We start from the raw sequence: 16,836 nt of genomic DNA, 5'->3' as shown, positions 1-16,836 counted from the left end.
CAAAGGACATCCAGCCAACTTGACACAACTGTGGGAAGCATTCGAGTCAACATGGGCCAACATTGCTGTGGAACACTTTCAACACCTTGCAGAGTCCACATGGGGGGGGGTGTCCTAAATGTTTTATACAGTCAATGTATGCTGTTTTTTTCAGCAGGGCCCTTACAGGATACACCAGGGACTCTGGGTCATGATCCCCATCCCCATCACAATTACAACACTGACCTTCTTCACTCCGATCTTCATCATACTCCATCCGTCTGCAAACATTTGAAACATGGCCAAATCATTTATAGTTTACATTGTAGTAGTTTGGGGACCAATTCTCTTACATAATGCCTTACATAGCCTGGCTTTACACACGTAGGGAGGTTCTCTTAATCTAAAAACAGACCTGACAAACTTTCCTCCCTTTCTCCATTCACCATGCGGGTAAAGTGACAGGCACCAACCACATCTGGGACATGATTCTTGATGTATTCAGCCTTAACTTCTACGACAACCCAGAGATTACTCCTTTAACAGGCGCCCTACTCCGAAATTCAAAGCACATTACCTGAGATTTTTGTGATACTCAATGCACTCTTCTTCTGTTCTTCAGAAACACAATTAATCAGAACAAGCCCACTCCTGATCACTCTGACTCTACTTTTCCCAGCACCTGCTTCACCTTCCTCGATACCTCAAACAGATCTCCCAGATAAACATTCTTATCCAAATATCGCATCCCAATAACAAACAAATCCTTTCCCGACATACACTTGTCATCCACTTCAATTTTAGACAATTTCCTTTTTGTTCCATTCTTTGACACTACTGTGTTCTATTCATCATCCCCAACTTTACTCAAAGCTCTTCTCGCTTCAGACTCAAACTCCACTTCTGCAATTGTTGCCTCAAGTCTCCAACTCCGGAGCCCCTCTCTCTGCAGTCAGAATAATACTTTTTTTTTTAAACTGACTTCACAATATGGAAAGGCTGTTTTATGTTGTAGTTGGTTCTTCTCCGTGTCTTTCTCGCTCAAACACCCACACAGAACCAATCAATGCGTCGGCTCAATGTCTGAGTGAATACTGCATTTACAACAGCCTCCTGTCCAGACCAGTGCGTCACAGCTCTCCCTGCACTGTGAGTTGTGTCATCCAGGCGGAGGCTGGGGGAATGAAAGCAGTTTCAAATTCATAGTGGATGCAAGGACTGACACTACATGAGATCACCATTTTTGTGTATACACAGAACATGAACACTAAGAGTGTTGTAGGCTAAAAAAGTAATGGCTAGCTAGCTATGTTATTGTATTTCAAGAATCAATGAAATTGGTATTAATTGTAATGACTATTGAATGGAGGAAATATCACACATTGACATTGTGCATTTAATGCCACCATACCAACAATTCTTTCCTATACCAATGTGCTTTAAGTTTGCAGAAACCATTTGTGTATGAACATGACAGCTGTGACAAGTCATTCTGCACCAAGTACCACCTAGCTTGGCACCAGCGGAGCCACAGTGGTGAGACTCTTCAGCTGAGTATTTGTGTTTTTTAGCCCCCGAGTGCAGACATTTGAGACATATTGAGTACGAGGAGTTCTGGCTACAATTGTGTGGTTCTGTTTGTTGACATATGTACAGTATATGGATGCACAGAGGCCTTCACCACAAATTACAATTTGAAGAAACATCTTAATCGTAAACACAACCATGACGAAAAACCGCATGAATGTTGCGCACTACATTTTCATTAGGTCTTTGTCAGTTTTCTGGTTGAACACAGCACAGGTATTATGAAATGCAGTACTTTGGTTGCGGGTGTGTCATTTGCTTTGAGGCATGTGGAAAAGCATTCAGGAAAAACGTTCAGCTCATGTCACGAGTGCCAGCAACACACCAAACGACCTTCCTTTTCAGTGAGTAAATGAAGGAGATTGGTAAACTAATTGTATTATCCCATGTTGTTGGTTAAACCGGGATGTCCTGGAGTGAATAAATATTCATTTGAAATATGACAGATTTGAGCCCTGTGAACTGAATATCGATGCATATTTTAACCCAGTACAGAACATGCCGGGTACTCCTAGCTTTGTGGTCTAGAGAAGAACATTTTCAGATTGTTATACTAATATCTGCCTTTTCGTCTTTCTTACTCATTGGCTTTATAAATGTACCTTTGAAGGCTGCGAGAAACAATTCACTTCCCCAATAAACTCTGGCTTCATGAGAAAGTGCAGAGGTAAGATGTATCTCCTGATCCTGCAGCTGGCTTGTCTGGGAGTGACACTGAGCCCTGCAGGAGACAAACTGCTAAAATGTTATTTTATCTCACACAGGCTACCCCTGTGAAGAAGATGGCTGTTCTTTCATTGGAAAGACCTGGACGGAGTATATTAAACATAGGAGAGAACTACAGAGATGTATGCCGTCTCATGCCTTATGATTGGCAGATTGCTTTTAGAATAGTATGTGTATAAGTATATGGATAACCATAATGGCGCCGGAGGGGATGGCTGCCTTTTTACGGGCTTCTAACCAACTGTGCTATTTTGTGTTTTTCACATTGGTAACTTATTTGTACATAATGTTGCTGCTACCATCTCTTATGACAGAAAAGAGGTTTTGAATATGAGAACAGTGATTACTCACCTAAAACTGGATGAAGTTTAATTCTTTAATGAGTTCGATGCGAAGGTTATACTGTGTCTCAGAGACCAGGCCCAAATCCCTGTCATTCGCGTGAAGAAAATACAGAGGTACAGGGGGCGGAGATCGGGGAGCCTTGTGAGAATTTGTTGGCGAGTGGATAACCCGCCTCCACCATCCGTTATATTGGCCAACGTGCAATCACTGGAGAATAAACTGGATGAGCTCTGTTCGAGACTATCCTACCAAAGGGACATTAAAAACAGTAATATCTTATGTTTCACAGAGTTGTGGCTGAACGACGACACGGATAATATACAGTTGGCTGGATTTTCTGTGCATCGGCAGGACATAACTGCCACGTCCGGTAAGACGAGGCGTGGTGGTGTGTGTCAATTTGTCAATAACAGCTGGTGCGCAATATCCAATATTAAGAAAGTCTTGAGGTATTGCTCGCCTGAGGTAGAGTACTTCATGATAAGGTGTACACTACACTATCTACCAAGAGAGTTCTCATCTATATTTATCGTAGCCTTCGATTTTTCACCACAAACCGATGCTGGCACTAAGACCGCACTCAACGAACTATATAAGGCCATAAGCAAACAAGAAGCGGCGCTCCTAGTGTCCGGGGACTTTAATGCAGGCAAACTTAAATCCGTTTTACTTCATTTCTACAAGCATGTCACATGTGCAACCAGAGGGAAAAAAACTCTAGACCACCCTTACGCCACACACAGAGAAGCATACAAAGCTCTCCCTCGAACTCCATTTGGCAAATCTGACCTTAATTCTATCCTCCTGATTCCTGCTTACAAGCAAAAACTAAAGCAGGAAGTACCAGTGACTCGCTCAATACAGAAGTGGTCAGATGACACAGATGCTACGCTACAGGACTGTTTTGCTAGCACAGACTGGAATATGTTCCCGGGATTCATCCAATGGCATTGAGGAGAACACCACCTCAGTCACCAGCTTCCTCAATAAGTGTATTGACGAAGTCGTCTCCACAGTGACTATATGTACATATCCCAAACAGAAGCCATGGATTACAGGCAACATCCGCACCGAGCTAAAGGCTAGAGCTGCCGCTTTCAAGGAGCGGGACAATAATCTGGATTCTTAAAAGAAATCCCGCTATGCCCTTAGACAAACCATCAAACAGGCAAAGTGTTAATACAGAACTAAGATTGAATCCTACTACACCTCTCTGACGCTCGTCGGATGTGGCAGGGCTTGCAAACTATTACGGATTACAAAGGGAAACCCAGCCGCGAGCTGCCAAGTGACGCAAGCCTACCAGACGGGCTAAATACCTTTTATGCTTGCTTCAAGGAAAGCAACACTGAAGCATGCATGAGAGCACCAGTTGTTCTGCGGAAAGCTGATGTGAGCAAGACCTTAAAACAGGTCAACATTCACAAGGCCACGGGGCCAGACGGATTACCATTTTCAACCTCTGCCTGACCCAGTCTGTAATACCTGCATGTTTCAAACATACCACCATAGTCCCTGTGCCCAAGAAAGCGAAGGTGACCTGCTTAAATGACTACCGCCCCGAAGCACTCACATCGGTAGCCATAAAGTGCTTTAAAAGACTGGTCATGGCAGGTGCATGGTGTTTCCTCCGACACATTGGTGCGGCTGGCTTCCAGGTTGGATGCGCGCTGTGTTAAGAAGCAGTGCGGCTTGGTTGGGTTGTGTTTCGGAGGACGCATGGCTTTCGTCCTTCGTCTCTCCCGAGCCCGTACGGGAGTTGTAGCGATGAGACAAGATAGTAATTACTAACAAATGGATACCACGGAATTGGGGAGAAAAGGGGGTAAAAAATAAATAAATTCAATAATAATAAAAAATGTAAAAAGACTGGTCATGGCTCACATCAACACCATCATCCCGGAAACCCTAGACCCACTCCAATTCGCATACCACCCCAACAGATCCACAGATGACACAATCTCAATCGCACTCCACACTGCCCTTTCCCACCTGGACAAAAGGAACACCTATGTGAGAATGCTGTTCATTGACTACAGCTCAGCGTTCAACACCATAATGCCCACAAAGTTCATCACTAAGCTAAGGACTCTGGGACTAAACACTCAACGTGAGCAAGACAAAGGAGATGATCGTGGACTACAGGAAAAGGAGGGCTGAACAGGCCCCCATTCACATCAACGGGGCTGTAGTGGAGCGGGTTGAGAGTTAAGTTCCTTGGAGTCCACATCACCAACATACGATCATGGTCCAAACACACCAAGAAAGTTGTGAAGAGGACACGACAACACCTTTTTGCCCTCAGGAGACTGAAAATATTTGGCATGGGTCCCCAGATCCTCAAAAGGTTCTACAACTGCACCATCGAGAGCATTCTGACCGGTTGCGTCACTGCCTGGTATGGCGACTACTCTGCACCCGACCGTAAGGCGCTGCCGAGGGTAGTGAATACAGCCCAATACATCATTGGGGCCAAGCTTCATGCTATCCAGGACCTATATACTAGGCGGTGTCAGAGGAATGCCCAAAATAATGTCAAAGACTCCTGTCACCCAAGTCATAGACTGTTCTCTCTGCTGAACAATGAATCAAAATTGACAATTTACATTGACACCACCCCTTTGTTTTTACACTGCTGCTACTCGCTGTTTATTATCTATGCATAGTCACTTTACTCCTTCCTACATGTACAAATTACCTTGACTACATGTACCCCTGCACATTGACTCGGTACCGGTACCTCCTGTATATAGCCTTGTCATTGTTATTTTATTGTATTACTTTTTATTTGAAGCTTTATTTAGTAATTATTTTATTCACTCTATTTCTTGAACTGCATTATTGGTTAAGGGCTTGTAAGTAAGCATTTCACGGTATTGTCTACACTGGTTGTATTCGGCGCATGTGACAAATACATTTTGATTTGTTTGTTTACCTGCACAATTACAACAAAGTTCCTCAGTGAAGGTTGCTTTAAAGTGATTGTCTCCAGCCCTTTTGCAGTGTAATGAGTGCAGCAAGGTGTTTCCCACCTGGTTCCTGAAGCAGCACTAGTGTGTCCACGCAGAGGAGCGCCCGGTGTTTATCTGTCCCAGGGAGGGGTGCGCCTTTCAACCTGCAGGGCAACATCAGCTCTTTCCATGAAGAGCAGCACCCTTACACCTGCCCCCATGAAGGCTGTGGAAAGACATTTGCCATCAAGGTATGAATACCTGACCATAGTCCTGTTGGGTTGCTACCAGATTTCCCTCTCTATTTAGTCAAAATCAGCTCCTGTATCTCTGGAGGTGCATTTGAATGAGAGAGTGGTCCACACATTTTAATTACAGTAGTGATAACATGGATATACGTGTTCCCTTTAATAGAAAACGTTGTAGTTCACAGCAAGGCTTACAATGCCACAGTGTTGCCCACCATCCAGAATGGAAAAAACAGGTAAGAATAGACATAGGCATTCCATGTATGCTAGAATATGTTCATTTATTTGAACATAAACTTCGAGTAGCCAGTACATAAACCTTACATGTCGTGCTGTTCCTCATCCCATCCTATGTTTATTGCATATATTGATGTTTATGTGTACAACCGCCCTCCTCATAAAAAAAAACTGGATATGACATTGCCTTCACTAGTTAAGTTTTCCATTCGTTTTTGAGCTCATAAGTTTCCACACACACAACTGTTAAGTTAGATTGTATTTAAGTTTAGTGCTGTGAGTCTGGTGTGAGGTCTGTATGGGGAACAGCAGGTGATGTGGTGGGCTCGGAGCTGGTATCAGTGGCCGGCGCTGCTGCACCTTTGTTCATTTCTCTGAGTTCCTTCACTGAGGGTGGACGCAGGATGCACATGGCAGCTCTACCGTCTCGGATTACTTTGGGTTTGGAAACAAATCCTACCAGCCCCTCTATCTGTTGCACCATCTGCTCCAGAGTTGTGTCCTGTCGTCAAAACCATAACAGCACAACATTAACATTTGAGCTGCCCATACTTTCACATCTCAGGAAAGTTAACATGGAGTTCTTGTACAGACAAAAAGGCACACTCCTTTTCCCATCCGCAATAAGAATAGAAAAATATACAGTGTCCTCCATAATTATTGGGACAGTGACACATTTTTTAAAATGGTTTTGGCTCTGTACTCCAGCACTTTATATCGGGTGAACCGTTTATAAATTACAGCACTTTTTGTACATGGTCCCCCCATTTCAGGGGACCAAAAGTATTGGGACAAGTTCACTTACAGTACTAGTCAAAAGTTTGGACACACCTACCCAGTCAAGGGTTTTTCTTTATTGTTACTATTTTCTACATTGTAGAATAATAGTGAAGATATCAAAACTATGAAATAACACATATGGAATCATGTAGTAACCAAAACAGTGTTAAAAAAATCTAAATATATTTTAAATCTTCAAAGTAGCCATCATTTGCCTTTGACAGCTTTGCACACACTTGGCATTCTCTCAACCAGCTTCATGAGGTAGTCACCTGGAATGCATTTCAATTAACAGGTGTGCCTTGTTAAAAGGGAATTTGTGGAATTTATTTCCTTCTTAATGTGTTTGAGCCAATCAGTTGTGTTGTGACAAGGTAGGGGTGGTATACAGAAGATAGTCCTATTTGGTAAAAGACCAAGTCCATATTATGGCAAGAACAGCTCAAATAAGCAAAGAGAAATGACAGTCCATCATTACTTTAAGACATGAAAGTCAGTCAATCCGGAACATTTCAAGAACTTTGAAAGTTTCCTCAAATGCAGTCGCAAAAACCATCAAGCGCTATGATGAATCTGGCTCTCATGAGGACCACCACAGGAAAGGAAGACCCAGAGTTACCACTGCTGCAGAGAATAAGTTCATTAGAGTTAACTGCACCTCAGATGCACCCCAAATAAATGCTTCACAGAGTTCAAGTAACAGGCACATCTCAACATCAACCGTTCAGAGGAGACAGGCCTTCATGGTCGAATCGAATTGCTGCAAAGAAACCACTCCTGAAGGACACCAATAATAATAAGAGACTTGCTAGGGCCAAGAAACACAAGCAATGGACATTAGACCAGTGGAAATCTGTCCTTTGGTCTGATGAGTCCAAATTTGAAATGTTTGGTTCCAACCACAGTGTCTTTGTGAGACGCAGAGTAGGTGAACGGGTGATCTCTGCATGTGTGGTTCCCACCGTGAAGCATGGAGGAGGAGGTGTGATGATTTGCTGGTAACACTATCTGTGATATATTTAGAATTCAAAGCACACTTCACCAGCATGGCTACCACAGCATTCTGCAGCGATACACCATCCCATCTGGTTTGCGCTTAATGGGACTATCATTTGTTTTTCAACAGGACAATGACCCAACACACCTCCAGGCTGTTTATTTGACCAAGACGAAGAGTGATGGAGTGCTGTATCAGATGACCTGGCCTCCACAATCACCCGTCCTCAACCCAATTGAGATGGTTTGGGATGAGTTGGACCACAGCGTGAAGGAAAAGCAGCCAACAAGTGCTCAGCATATGTGGGAACTCCTTCAAGACTGTTGGGAAAGCATTCCAGGTGAAGCTGGTTGAGAGAATGCCAAGAGTGTGCAAAGCTGTCATCAAGGCAAATAGTGGCTATTTGAAGAATCTCAACTATAAAATCTATTTTGATTTTGAACACTTTTTGGGTTACTACATGATTCCATATGTGTTACTTCGTAGTTTTGATGTCTTCACTATTATTCTACAATGTAGAAAATAGTAAAAATAAAGAAAACCCTTGAATGACTAGGTGTGTCAAAACGTTTGACTGGTACTGTAGATGTGTATTAAAGTAAACAAAAATGTTGTATTTGGTCCCATATTCCTAACACGCAATGATTACATCAACCTTGTGATTCTACAAACTTGTTGGATGCATTTGCGGTTTGTTTCGGTTGCAATTCAGATTATTTTGTGCCCAATATAAATGAATGGTAAATAATGTACTTTAGCATTTTGGAGTCAGAATATAATGTTTTAAACACTTCTACATGAATGTGGATACTCCCATGATTATGGATAGTCCTGAATTAATTGTGAATAATTATGAGTGAGAAAGTTACAGGCCTCCAAATATCATTCCCTCTCAAAAACTCTAACCTCCCCTGTTCTTCTAATGGTGAGAGGTTAGCTTGTCTTGGGGGTATAGTACTCGTGCGTCTGTAACTTTCTCACTCATCATTATTCACCTTTCATTCAGGACTAGCTGTAACGCATCCAACACATTTGTAGAGTCACAAGCTTGATGTAGTCATTGCGTGCTAGGAATATGGGACCAAATACTGAACGTTTGCATACTTTAATACACAAATAAGTGAATTTGTCCGAATATTTTAGGGGACTATGTAAAAAAACAAAAGTACTGCAATTTCCGATTCGGATTAAAATACCCTCAAATTTAAGCTGACAGTCTACTACTTAACCTCATAGTCATTGTATCATTTCAAATCCAAAGTGCTGGAGTACAGAGCCAAAACAACAAAAAATATGTCACTATCCCAATAATTATGGAGGGCACTGTATAATTCACCATGTCTGAGCCTGGTTTATATTTGTTGCTAATGAATCTCTGCTCTGCCAAAGGAAGGTTTTTGTGTACATATACAGAATTGAGTGTATATTTTTGCATAAAAAAATAGAGTTCTTAATTAAAAAAAACAACTGTCTACTATTTTCCTGGTTTCAACTACAGAATAGTGAAGAGGTATCTGGTGTGTTCAGGCTGACACATTTAGGTTTAATATAGGTTTACTGGTTGCAATACTAATGGATATACAGTTGAAGTCGGAAGTTTACATACACCTTAGCCAAATACATTTAAAATCAGGTTTTCACAATTCCTGACATTTAATCCTAGTAAACATTTATTTCAATTGCCTTTAAATTGTTTAACTTGTGCCAAACATTTAGAGTAGCCTTCCACAAGCTTCCCACAATAAGTTGGGTGCATTTTGACCCATTCCTCCTGACAGCGCTGGTGTAACTGAGTCAGGTTTGTAGGTCTCCTTGCTTGCATGTGCTTTTTCAGTTCTGCCCACACATTTTCTATAGGATTGAGGTCAGGGCTTTGTGATGGCCACTCCAATACCTTGACTTTGTTGTTCTAAAGCCATTTTGCCACAACTTTGGAAGTATGCTTGGGGTCATTGTCCATTTGGAAGACCTATTTGCGACCAAGCTTTAACTTCCTGACTGATGTCTTGAGATGTTGCTTCAATATATCCACAATTGTCCTGCCTCATGATGCCATCTAATTTGTGAAGTACACCAGTCCCTCCTGCAGCAAAGCACCCCTGTGCTTCACGGTTGAGATGGTGTTCTTCGGCTTGCAAGCCTCCCCCTTTTTCCTCCAAACATAACGATGGTCATTATGACCAGTTCTATTTTTGTTTCATCAGACCAGAGGACATCTTTGTCCCCATCTGCAGTTGGAAACCGTAGTCTGGCATTTTTATGGCAGTTTTGGAGCAGTGGCTTCTTCTTTGCCGAGCGACCTTTCAGGTTATATCGATATAGGACTTGATTTCCTGTGGATATAGATACTTTTGTACCTGTTTCCTCCAGCATCTTCACAAGGTCCTTTGCTGTTGTTCTGGGATTGATTTGCACCAAAGTACGTTCATCTCTAGGAGACGTGTCTCCTTCCTAGGAGGTATTTTATATTTGCGTACTATTGTTTGTACAGATGAACGTGGTACCTTCAGGCATTTGGAAATTGCTCCCAAGGATGAACCAGACTTGTGGAGGTCTACAATTGTTTTCTGAGGTCTTGACTGATTTCTTTTGATTTTCCCATGATGTCAAGCAAAGAGGCATTGAGTTTGAAGGTAGGCCTTGAAATACATCCACAGGTACACCCCCAATTGACTCAAATTATGTCAATTAGCCTATCAGAAGTTTCTAAAGCCATGACATCATTTTCTGGAATTTTCCAAGCTGTTTAAAGGCACAGTCAACTTAGTGTATGTAAACTTCTGACCTTACTGGAATTGTGATACAGTGAATTATAAGTGAAATAATATGTCTGTAAACAATTGTTTGAAAAATTATTTGTGTGATGCAAACAGTAGATGTCCTAAACGACTTGCCAAAACTATAGTTTGTTAACAAGAAATTTGTGGAGGGGTTGAAAAACGAGTTTTAATGACTCCAACCTAAGTGTATGTAAACTTCCGACTTCAACTGTACAGTATCTGTTCTGTCTAGTTCCATGAGCTTGTTAGGGAGATAAAATACATGAATATGGTAGTAGTCATTATACATACCCAAAAAAATAATCTCTAAAGCATCTTAGAAACTACAGAAGGGTGAATAGAACCTGTATAAGGGATGTGGTTTTAGGTGATGTGCATCAGACAGGTCAAAATAAAAAAATAGAGAGAGATATTTCTCACCAGTGGCTGTGTATGTTCCACACGCCCTGTTCTCAGAGTGATTCTGACATGGTGCTTCTTGTCCAGCCAGCTCTGGACCTGCCTCAGCTTGGTTAGAAGATCATGGTTACCAATGTCAGAGGAAACGGTAAGCTCCTTTACCTGCACAGGGCCTGTGGAGAGACCGAAGGTATGGTTTTGGCTTTCAGAGATCAGACAGGAGGGGATTCCTTTTAGAGAATTCTGATATAACCACTGTATGCAATGCAGAGATGTGCATGTGTGTGATGTAAAGGCAGTAGTTGTGTATGTGCTAAATATTACACACCTGTCTTGGCTTTCTGTTTCTCACGCAGTTTGAGCTGCTCCTCGTGGATCTGTTTGCCAGTCATTAGACGGTAGACGGGTGGATCTTTGTTTTCGTTGAGAGGGACCAGTTTAAGCCCATTCTCGTCCATCAGTCTGAGGACATCAGCTCGATGCATGGTGCCCATGTTCTCGTCATTCTCATTGATAACCTGCAGGTGGCGCTGGTGGATCTTCCGGCCAATACTGCCAATGGTGGCACGAGCTCGGGGATCCTGCTTCTTCTTAGGCACCTGCCCCTCTTCAGTTTCATCCACTGTGGTGGACAGTGGACACCATCCCCAAGACAACGATGCACTCACACATCTCCCATTGTATGATAGGAGCCCAGCCCCAGAGGCTGTTCTCCAGGAGTTGAGAGTTCCACCACAGACACCTCTAGATGCATGACTCAGGGCCCACCTCAGACAAGCACTAGACATTCTGAGCAGAACACAGAGAGAGCAGGAGAGAGTGAGAGAGGTAAACAAACGTGAAACTAGGCATTATTATTCCCAAAAGTAAGTCACTTTTGTCCAGCAATTACGTTTAAAAGTCAGAAAATGCAAGTGAAAGACAATCAAAAACACACTGTTGACAAGCATGGGAACATGGTTAGCTAAGAAAACAATAATTGACAGGGAGAAGTAGCCGCCTCTACAGAACGTATTGTACAGGGCTAGGAATACATACAGATCAGGCACGCGACAGTCAGCTTGCAGGCCGAAACACAGGAACAAAGAATAAGTAAGGACGCACGAAGAATTCTAAACTTAGCTTTATATTGTACAATATTTCAACGCATACGTATCGCCCTAAAACGGGAGGTGTTTGTTTCCATACAACATGAAAACGGGGTCCTGTCTCCTTAACAGTTCTTAGCGCAGCATGATGACGTGGTCACAGAATAATGATCTGAATTTGTAGTTTTAGATGTCGTTCGAACTAGTACCTTTCTTATTATATAACTTAGGCTATAATTAATCATGTGTAGGCCCCTACGCTATTAATAGTAAGCTAGGCTACAGGCTGCTGTTGATTATAATAGCCTGATAATGGTCTAGAATAATTGTTATCAAACTATGTTCTTAGCAAACCTTGTGATTGCATATCTAAGTTATATTTCGAAAAATAGTCAAGAGGCAATTGGTCTTTCAAACGAAAAAAACAAATCTCATAGACATGGCATACATTTAAAATAATTGTAATTAATTTGGCTGACAATCGGAGATAATGACATAAGGGACGGGGTCTTAGACCAGTGCAGGCGTATTGCGCGCGCGGGTCAGCTTCTGAGCGCTCATCTGAGCGTAACTCGGGTTGACACAGTTTGACTCGTCAATACTCTACTCTGCTCGTCTTTGTTTTGCACCTTCTTCTCTGGGCACTGCATTTTGCTTATATATTAAGCCAATTCGATGTATTTGTTCATATTATCAATACCCTATGTTCCATCTATATTAGGTCACATCCTGCATGTGTTCTTGATTGAAAGGCAGTGCGGCCTTTATTTAGTGTCCCTTTATGTGTTTAGTGTACTTTGAGAGATCTTAGTGAGGGAAAAAATCTGATTGATAGACAAAGGTGCTTTTCTATAGCTCTCAGGGGAGAGCTCTTTCAAAGGAGTAGGCAGGAATGTTTTTTGTTGTTGCTTTGGATGTTTGCAAACATTGTAGGCCTATATGCTCAATTATATTATCTTCATTATTAAAATCCCACTAGGTAGCCCTAATGATCTGGATTGTTATTTCTGACACATAGGCTACTTGAAGAAATCTGCAGTGATAGCCTAATTGTCAATAAAGTTTTAGAGATGTTCAGTGGGCTCTGGGCTCTGCGTTGTGGGGTTATCCCCTGCCCAGGCCTTAGTCTATAGAAACAGTAAATATATAGATTTTATAATCAGATGAACAGCAGTTAATTTAATGAACAGCAAGATAAGTTCCTTGTGTGCCCTGTGTGTGTGTGTGTGTGTGTGTGTGTGTGTGTGTGTGTGTGTGTGTGTGTGTGTGTGTGTGTGTGTGTGTGTGTGTGTGTGTGTGTGTGTGTGTGTGTGTGTGTGTGTGTGTGTGTGTGTGTGTGTGTGTGTGTGTCAACTCTGGACCTCGAAGCCAGTTCCACGCTTTTTTTCATTGTTCACCTCTAATCATGTACTGATTTAGACATGAGGTGCTATTAGTTATCAGGTAGAACAGAAAACCAGCAGGCTCAGGACCTCGTAGGGTCAGAGTTGAATACCCCTGGCTAGGTCAAGGGGTGTTGAAAATAAGCTGCATTGCACTTTTTGTATAGTTAGGGGTTTTAGTCTTGAAGGCATGTATCTGTATGTGGAAAAAACTCAACTTAAACACAGGATATAGTGAGGATTCTCCGTTTTGAATGATCTGTTTTACAATGACAATTTGAGGCCTCAATTAATCTGAAGTTTTATATCCGTTCAGTTTCTACAAACCAAACCATTCGTTTTTATAGGTTTCATAGGCTGCGTTTACACAGGCATCCCAATTCGGATCATTTGCTGGCAAAATATCAGGGCCCGGTTTCCCAAAAGCATTTTAAGGCTAAATTAATTTTAGAACCATGGGTTTATAAAATGAATTTGACTTTAATCTGATTGGTCAAAAGACCAACAACTGCCTGTGTTATCGCAGCCTAAGTCTAGTAACAGTGTGGAACTTATTAGTAAGCATTTTATGATGAGGAACATAATAGGAGGCAAATTGCATAGGCTGTTTGCAGTGATGTGGTGTTACCACACGAAAACGTTCCTGTATGCTCTCAAACTGTAACATAGTTTAAATCTGTCGTTTGGTATTCACCCCAATGGTGCGACTTCTATGTGTGAGGCTGGTTTTCCCAAGGATAACAAACATGTTTCGGCAAATACACATATGCAGGTTATGTGGCGCTGACTAACACCTGAATGAGCTGATGATTAACTGAAACGTAGCTTAACGCCCTCCTCCCTCTCTCTCTCTTGCAATTCATGTCTCAATTAACTAATACATTGCCAAACCATTTTAGGCCTATATTTTAGAGCCAATGGTAATAATTGTTATGTCCTTCTTGATTGAAAACGTGAATAAAAAAATGCCAATTTGCTCATTTTCTGTCGCCATATTAATCCCCCATTCAACTGATTCGTTTAGTAGTCTTAGAATTAGACTATTCTCACTTGCATCTGTCAATCATTTCCATTGTTTTGTAAGTTTGGTGATCTGACGTTGAGAAGTTTGAAGCCACATGAAACATGTTAACAACGATTTAAACAACATTTTTAAGAATACATTTCAGTATAAAACATATAATAGCCTATTCTTATTACTGTGGAATTATAATTCTTAATAATATAAATATTTAATGATGATAATATAATGATGCTTGATATTATTCTACATAGTCACTCTTGTCCGACAGTGCTGCTCTGCTGTAAACTATGGTATGCTGTATCTACAGGTACATCACACTGAAAGGAAACTCCAAATAACATTTACAGTTTACAATGTTGTTATTAGGCTACTCCTGTAAGTACATTGTAACAATTATTGTCATTGTATGCGTAGTTACATTGTACTTAACCAACATTACATTGTACTTAACCAACATTACATTGTACTTAACCAACCATTGTACTTAACCCTCATTAGACAATGCACTTGTAGGCTACTTGGTTGGGTTAAATGCGGAAGACACATTACAGTTGAATACATTCAGTTGGACAACTGACTAGGTATCCCCCTTTCCCTTTCCCTTTCAAAAATAATAATTACAGTAACACTTTAAGTGTGTTCTAAATGTTGTCCAAATTCTGTATCTACTGTGTATTTATACAGGTAGTTTAGTTACGCAAGAAACTTACATTCCAACTATGATGCATCCTATGTTCAGAAATGATTTGTATTATTTTCATGTTCACAGTTGGTACAAATGTTTTAATCCACTAGCCTGTCCTATGTATTAATGTAAAACAGTCAACTCTGACAAACTGTCATAGAAAATGTCCTCATGTACCACTTGATTTAATGTGTATGATGATTTACAGCATATCTCAACATATTCAGATGATTGCGTATTGTGACCTTTTTTTATTTATTTCACCTTCATTTAACCAGGTAGGCTAGTTGAGAACAAGTTCTCATTTGCAACTGCGACCTGGCCAAGATAAAGCATAGCAGTGTGAACAGACAACACAGAGTTACACATGGAGTAAACAATTAACAAGTCAATAACACAGTAGGAAAAAAACTTACTTGAACTATCAATTACAAATTAAAGTGACGGTCACTTCGTAACCAAATATATATAAGCTAGAAACTATTTTTGTTTAGACAAATTGTCATGAAAAATGTTTAAAATCATCAAATACCCCTCTCTCTTGAAATAGTACAAATTAATTGAGCACCTCAATGTTTTGTAGAGAACTGGCAAAACAATTTTCCAGATGAAATTTTAAAAGCCATAAAATGAACCAATTTTAGAATCTATCATTTTTTATAATCAAATTATTAATTATGTTTTTGCCTTTAAGGTGACTGAAATAGTCATTTTAAAATAGCACGACGGCAAAATAGCAAGATATCTGAATTTGTATTTACAGTTTATCACCTGCTCATCTTAATAAAGATGAGCAAAAAAGATTGTATAAAATAAATAGTACAAATACTGAACTAAATTGTATGCCCAAAAAAATCTGACCATAGCACCGCCTGGAGTTTGGTAAAAAGGCATTGGCACTTGGATTGGAACTGGTGCTATAGTCAGAGGACATGAAAATAGAGCTGTTTGGCCACACACACCAGTGGTGGATTTGGTGTTGAAAAACAGAAGCATATGCAGAAAAGTACCTCATAAAATATGGTGGTGGATCTTTGATGTTATGGGGCTATTTTGCTTCCACTGGTCCTGGAGCCCTTGTTAAGGTCAACGGCAGGATATCAATCATTTTCTCCAATCTCATAAAACATTTTAGAAAAAGGCTCATTGTCGTTATCCTCACAAGGGGAGGGTGCTGGAGTATTGAAAACAGGAGTGTTAATCATTTAGACCCCTATCTTCGTTTCTTTTACTTTTGAAACTAAATCTAATTTTTTTCTAAGCAATTGTATTAAAAAATATATACATTTTTGTTGTTGTTATTGCATGCATTATAGCTTAGTATTTGTAGTATTTATTTTATAGTATTGTTTGCTCATCTTTAGCAAGGGTGCCAATAATTATGGACCTCGCTGTATATATCGGTACCACTAGTTTAAGAGGACATTTGTCTCAGCAAAACTCCTGGACTGTTTAAAACCCCTAGTTGTTTTTTGTTTTTTTGACTTTATTCTCCTGACATTGTCTCTGCGCACTCTCACTTCTCTGTGTTTCTAGCGATTTTTAATCCAGATAAAATCAAGGCTAATGCTTCATTAGCAGGTATTTTTACATAATGATCCTCATGATGCGCTGTTAATTTTTTTTGT

General features: G+C 40.7%; 2 protein-coding genes across 2 annotated transcripts; one reads left to right on the top strand and one right to left on the bottom strand.

The window, feature by feature from the left end:
• The first annotated feature begins 426 nt into the window (after positions 1 to 426).
• On the top strand, positions 427 to 2,437 carry LOC115134936 (transcription factor IIIA-like). Its single transcript, XM_029669058.1, has 3 exons — positions 427 to 432; positions 1,431 to 1,515; positions 2,331 to 2,437. The coding sequence occupies exons 1-3, from the start codon at positions 427 to 429 to the stop codon at positions 2,435 to 2,437; spliced, it is 198 nt and encodes a 65-aa protein (XP_029524918.1).
• Positions 2,438 to 5,972: 3,535 nt separating this feature from the next.
• Positions 5,973 to 12,262, bottom strand: mtif3 (mitochondrial translational initiation factor 3). The gene is made up of 4 exons (XM_029670313.2): positions 12,068 to 12,262; positions 11,358 to 11,818; positions 11,051 to 11,202; positions 5,973 to 6,575 (listed from the first exon to the last, which is right to left on the bottom strand). The coding sequence occupies exons 2-4, from the start codon at positions 11,815 to 11,817 to the stop codon at positions 6,342 to 6,344; spliced, it is 846 nt and encodes a 281-aa protein (XP_029526173.1). The 5' UTR covers position 11,818; positions 12,068 to 12,262; the 3' UTR covers positions 5,973 to 6,341.
• Positions 12,263 to 16,836: the final 4,574 nt, after the last annotated feature.

Source organism: Oncorhynchus nerka, linkage group LG10 (assembly GCF_034236695.1).
Source record: "Oncorhynchus nerka isolate Pitt River linkage group LG10, Oner_Uvic_2.0, whole genome shotgun sequence".
Classification (NCBI taxonomy): Eukaryota; Metazoa; Chordata; class Actinopteri; order Salmoniformes; family Salmonidae; genus Oncorhynchus; species Oncorhynchus nerka.
Note: the sequence above shows the minus strand (reverse complement) of the source record. Positions and strands in the feature narration are given on the sequence as shown.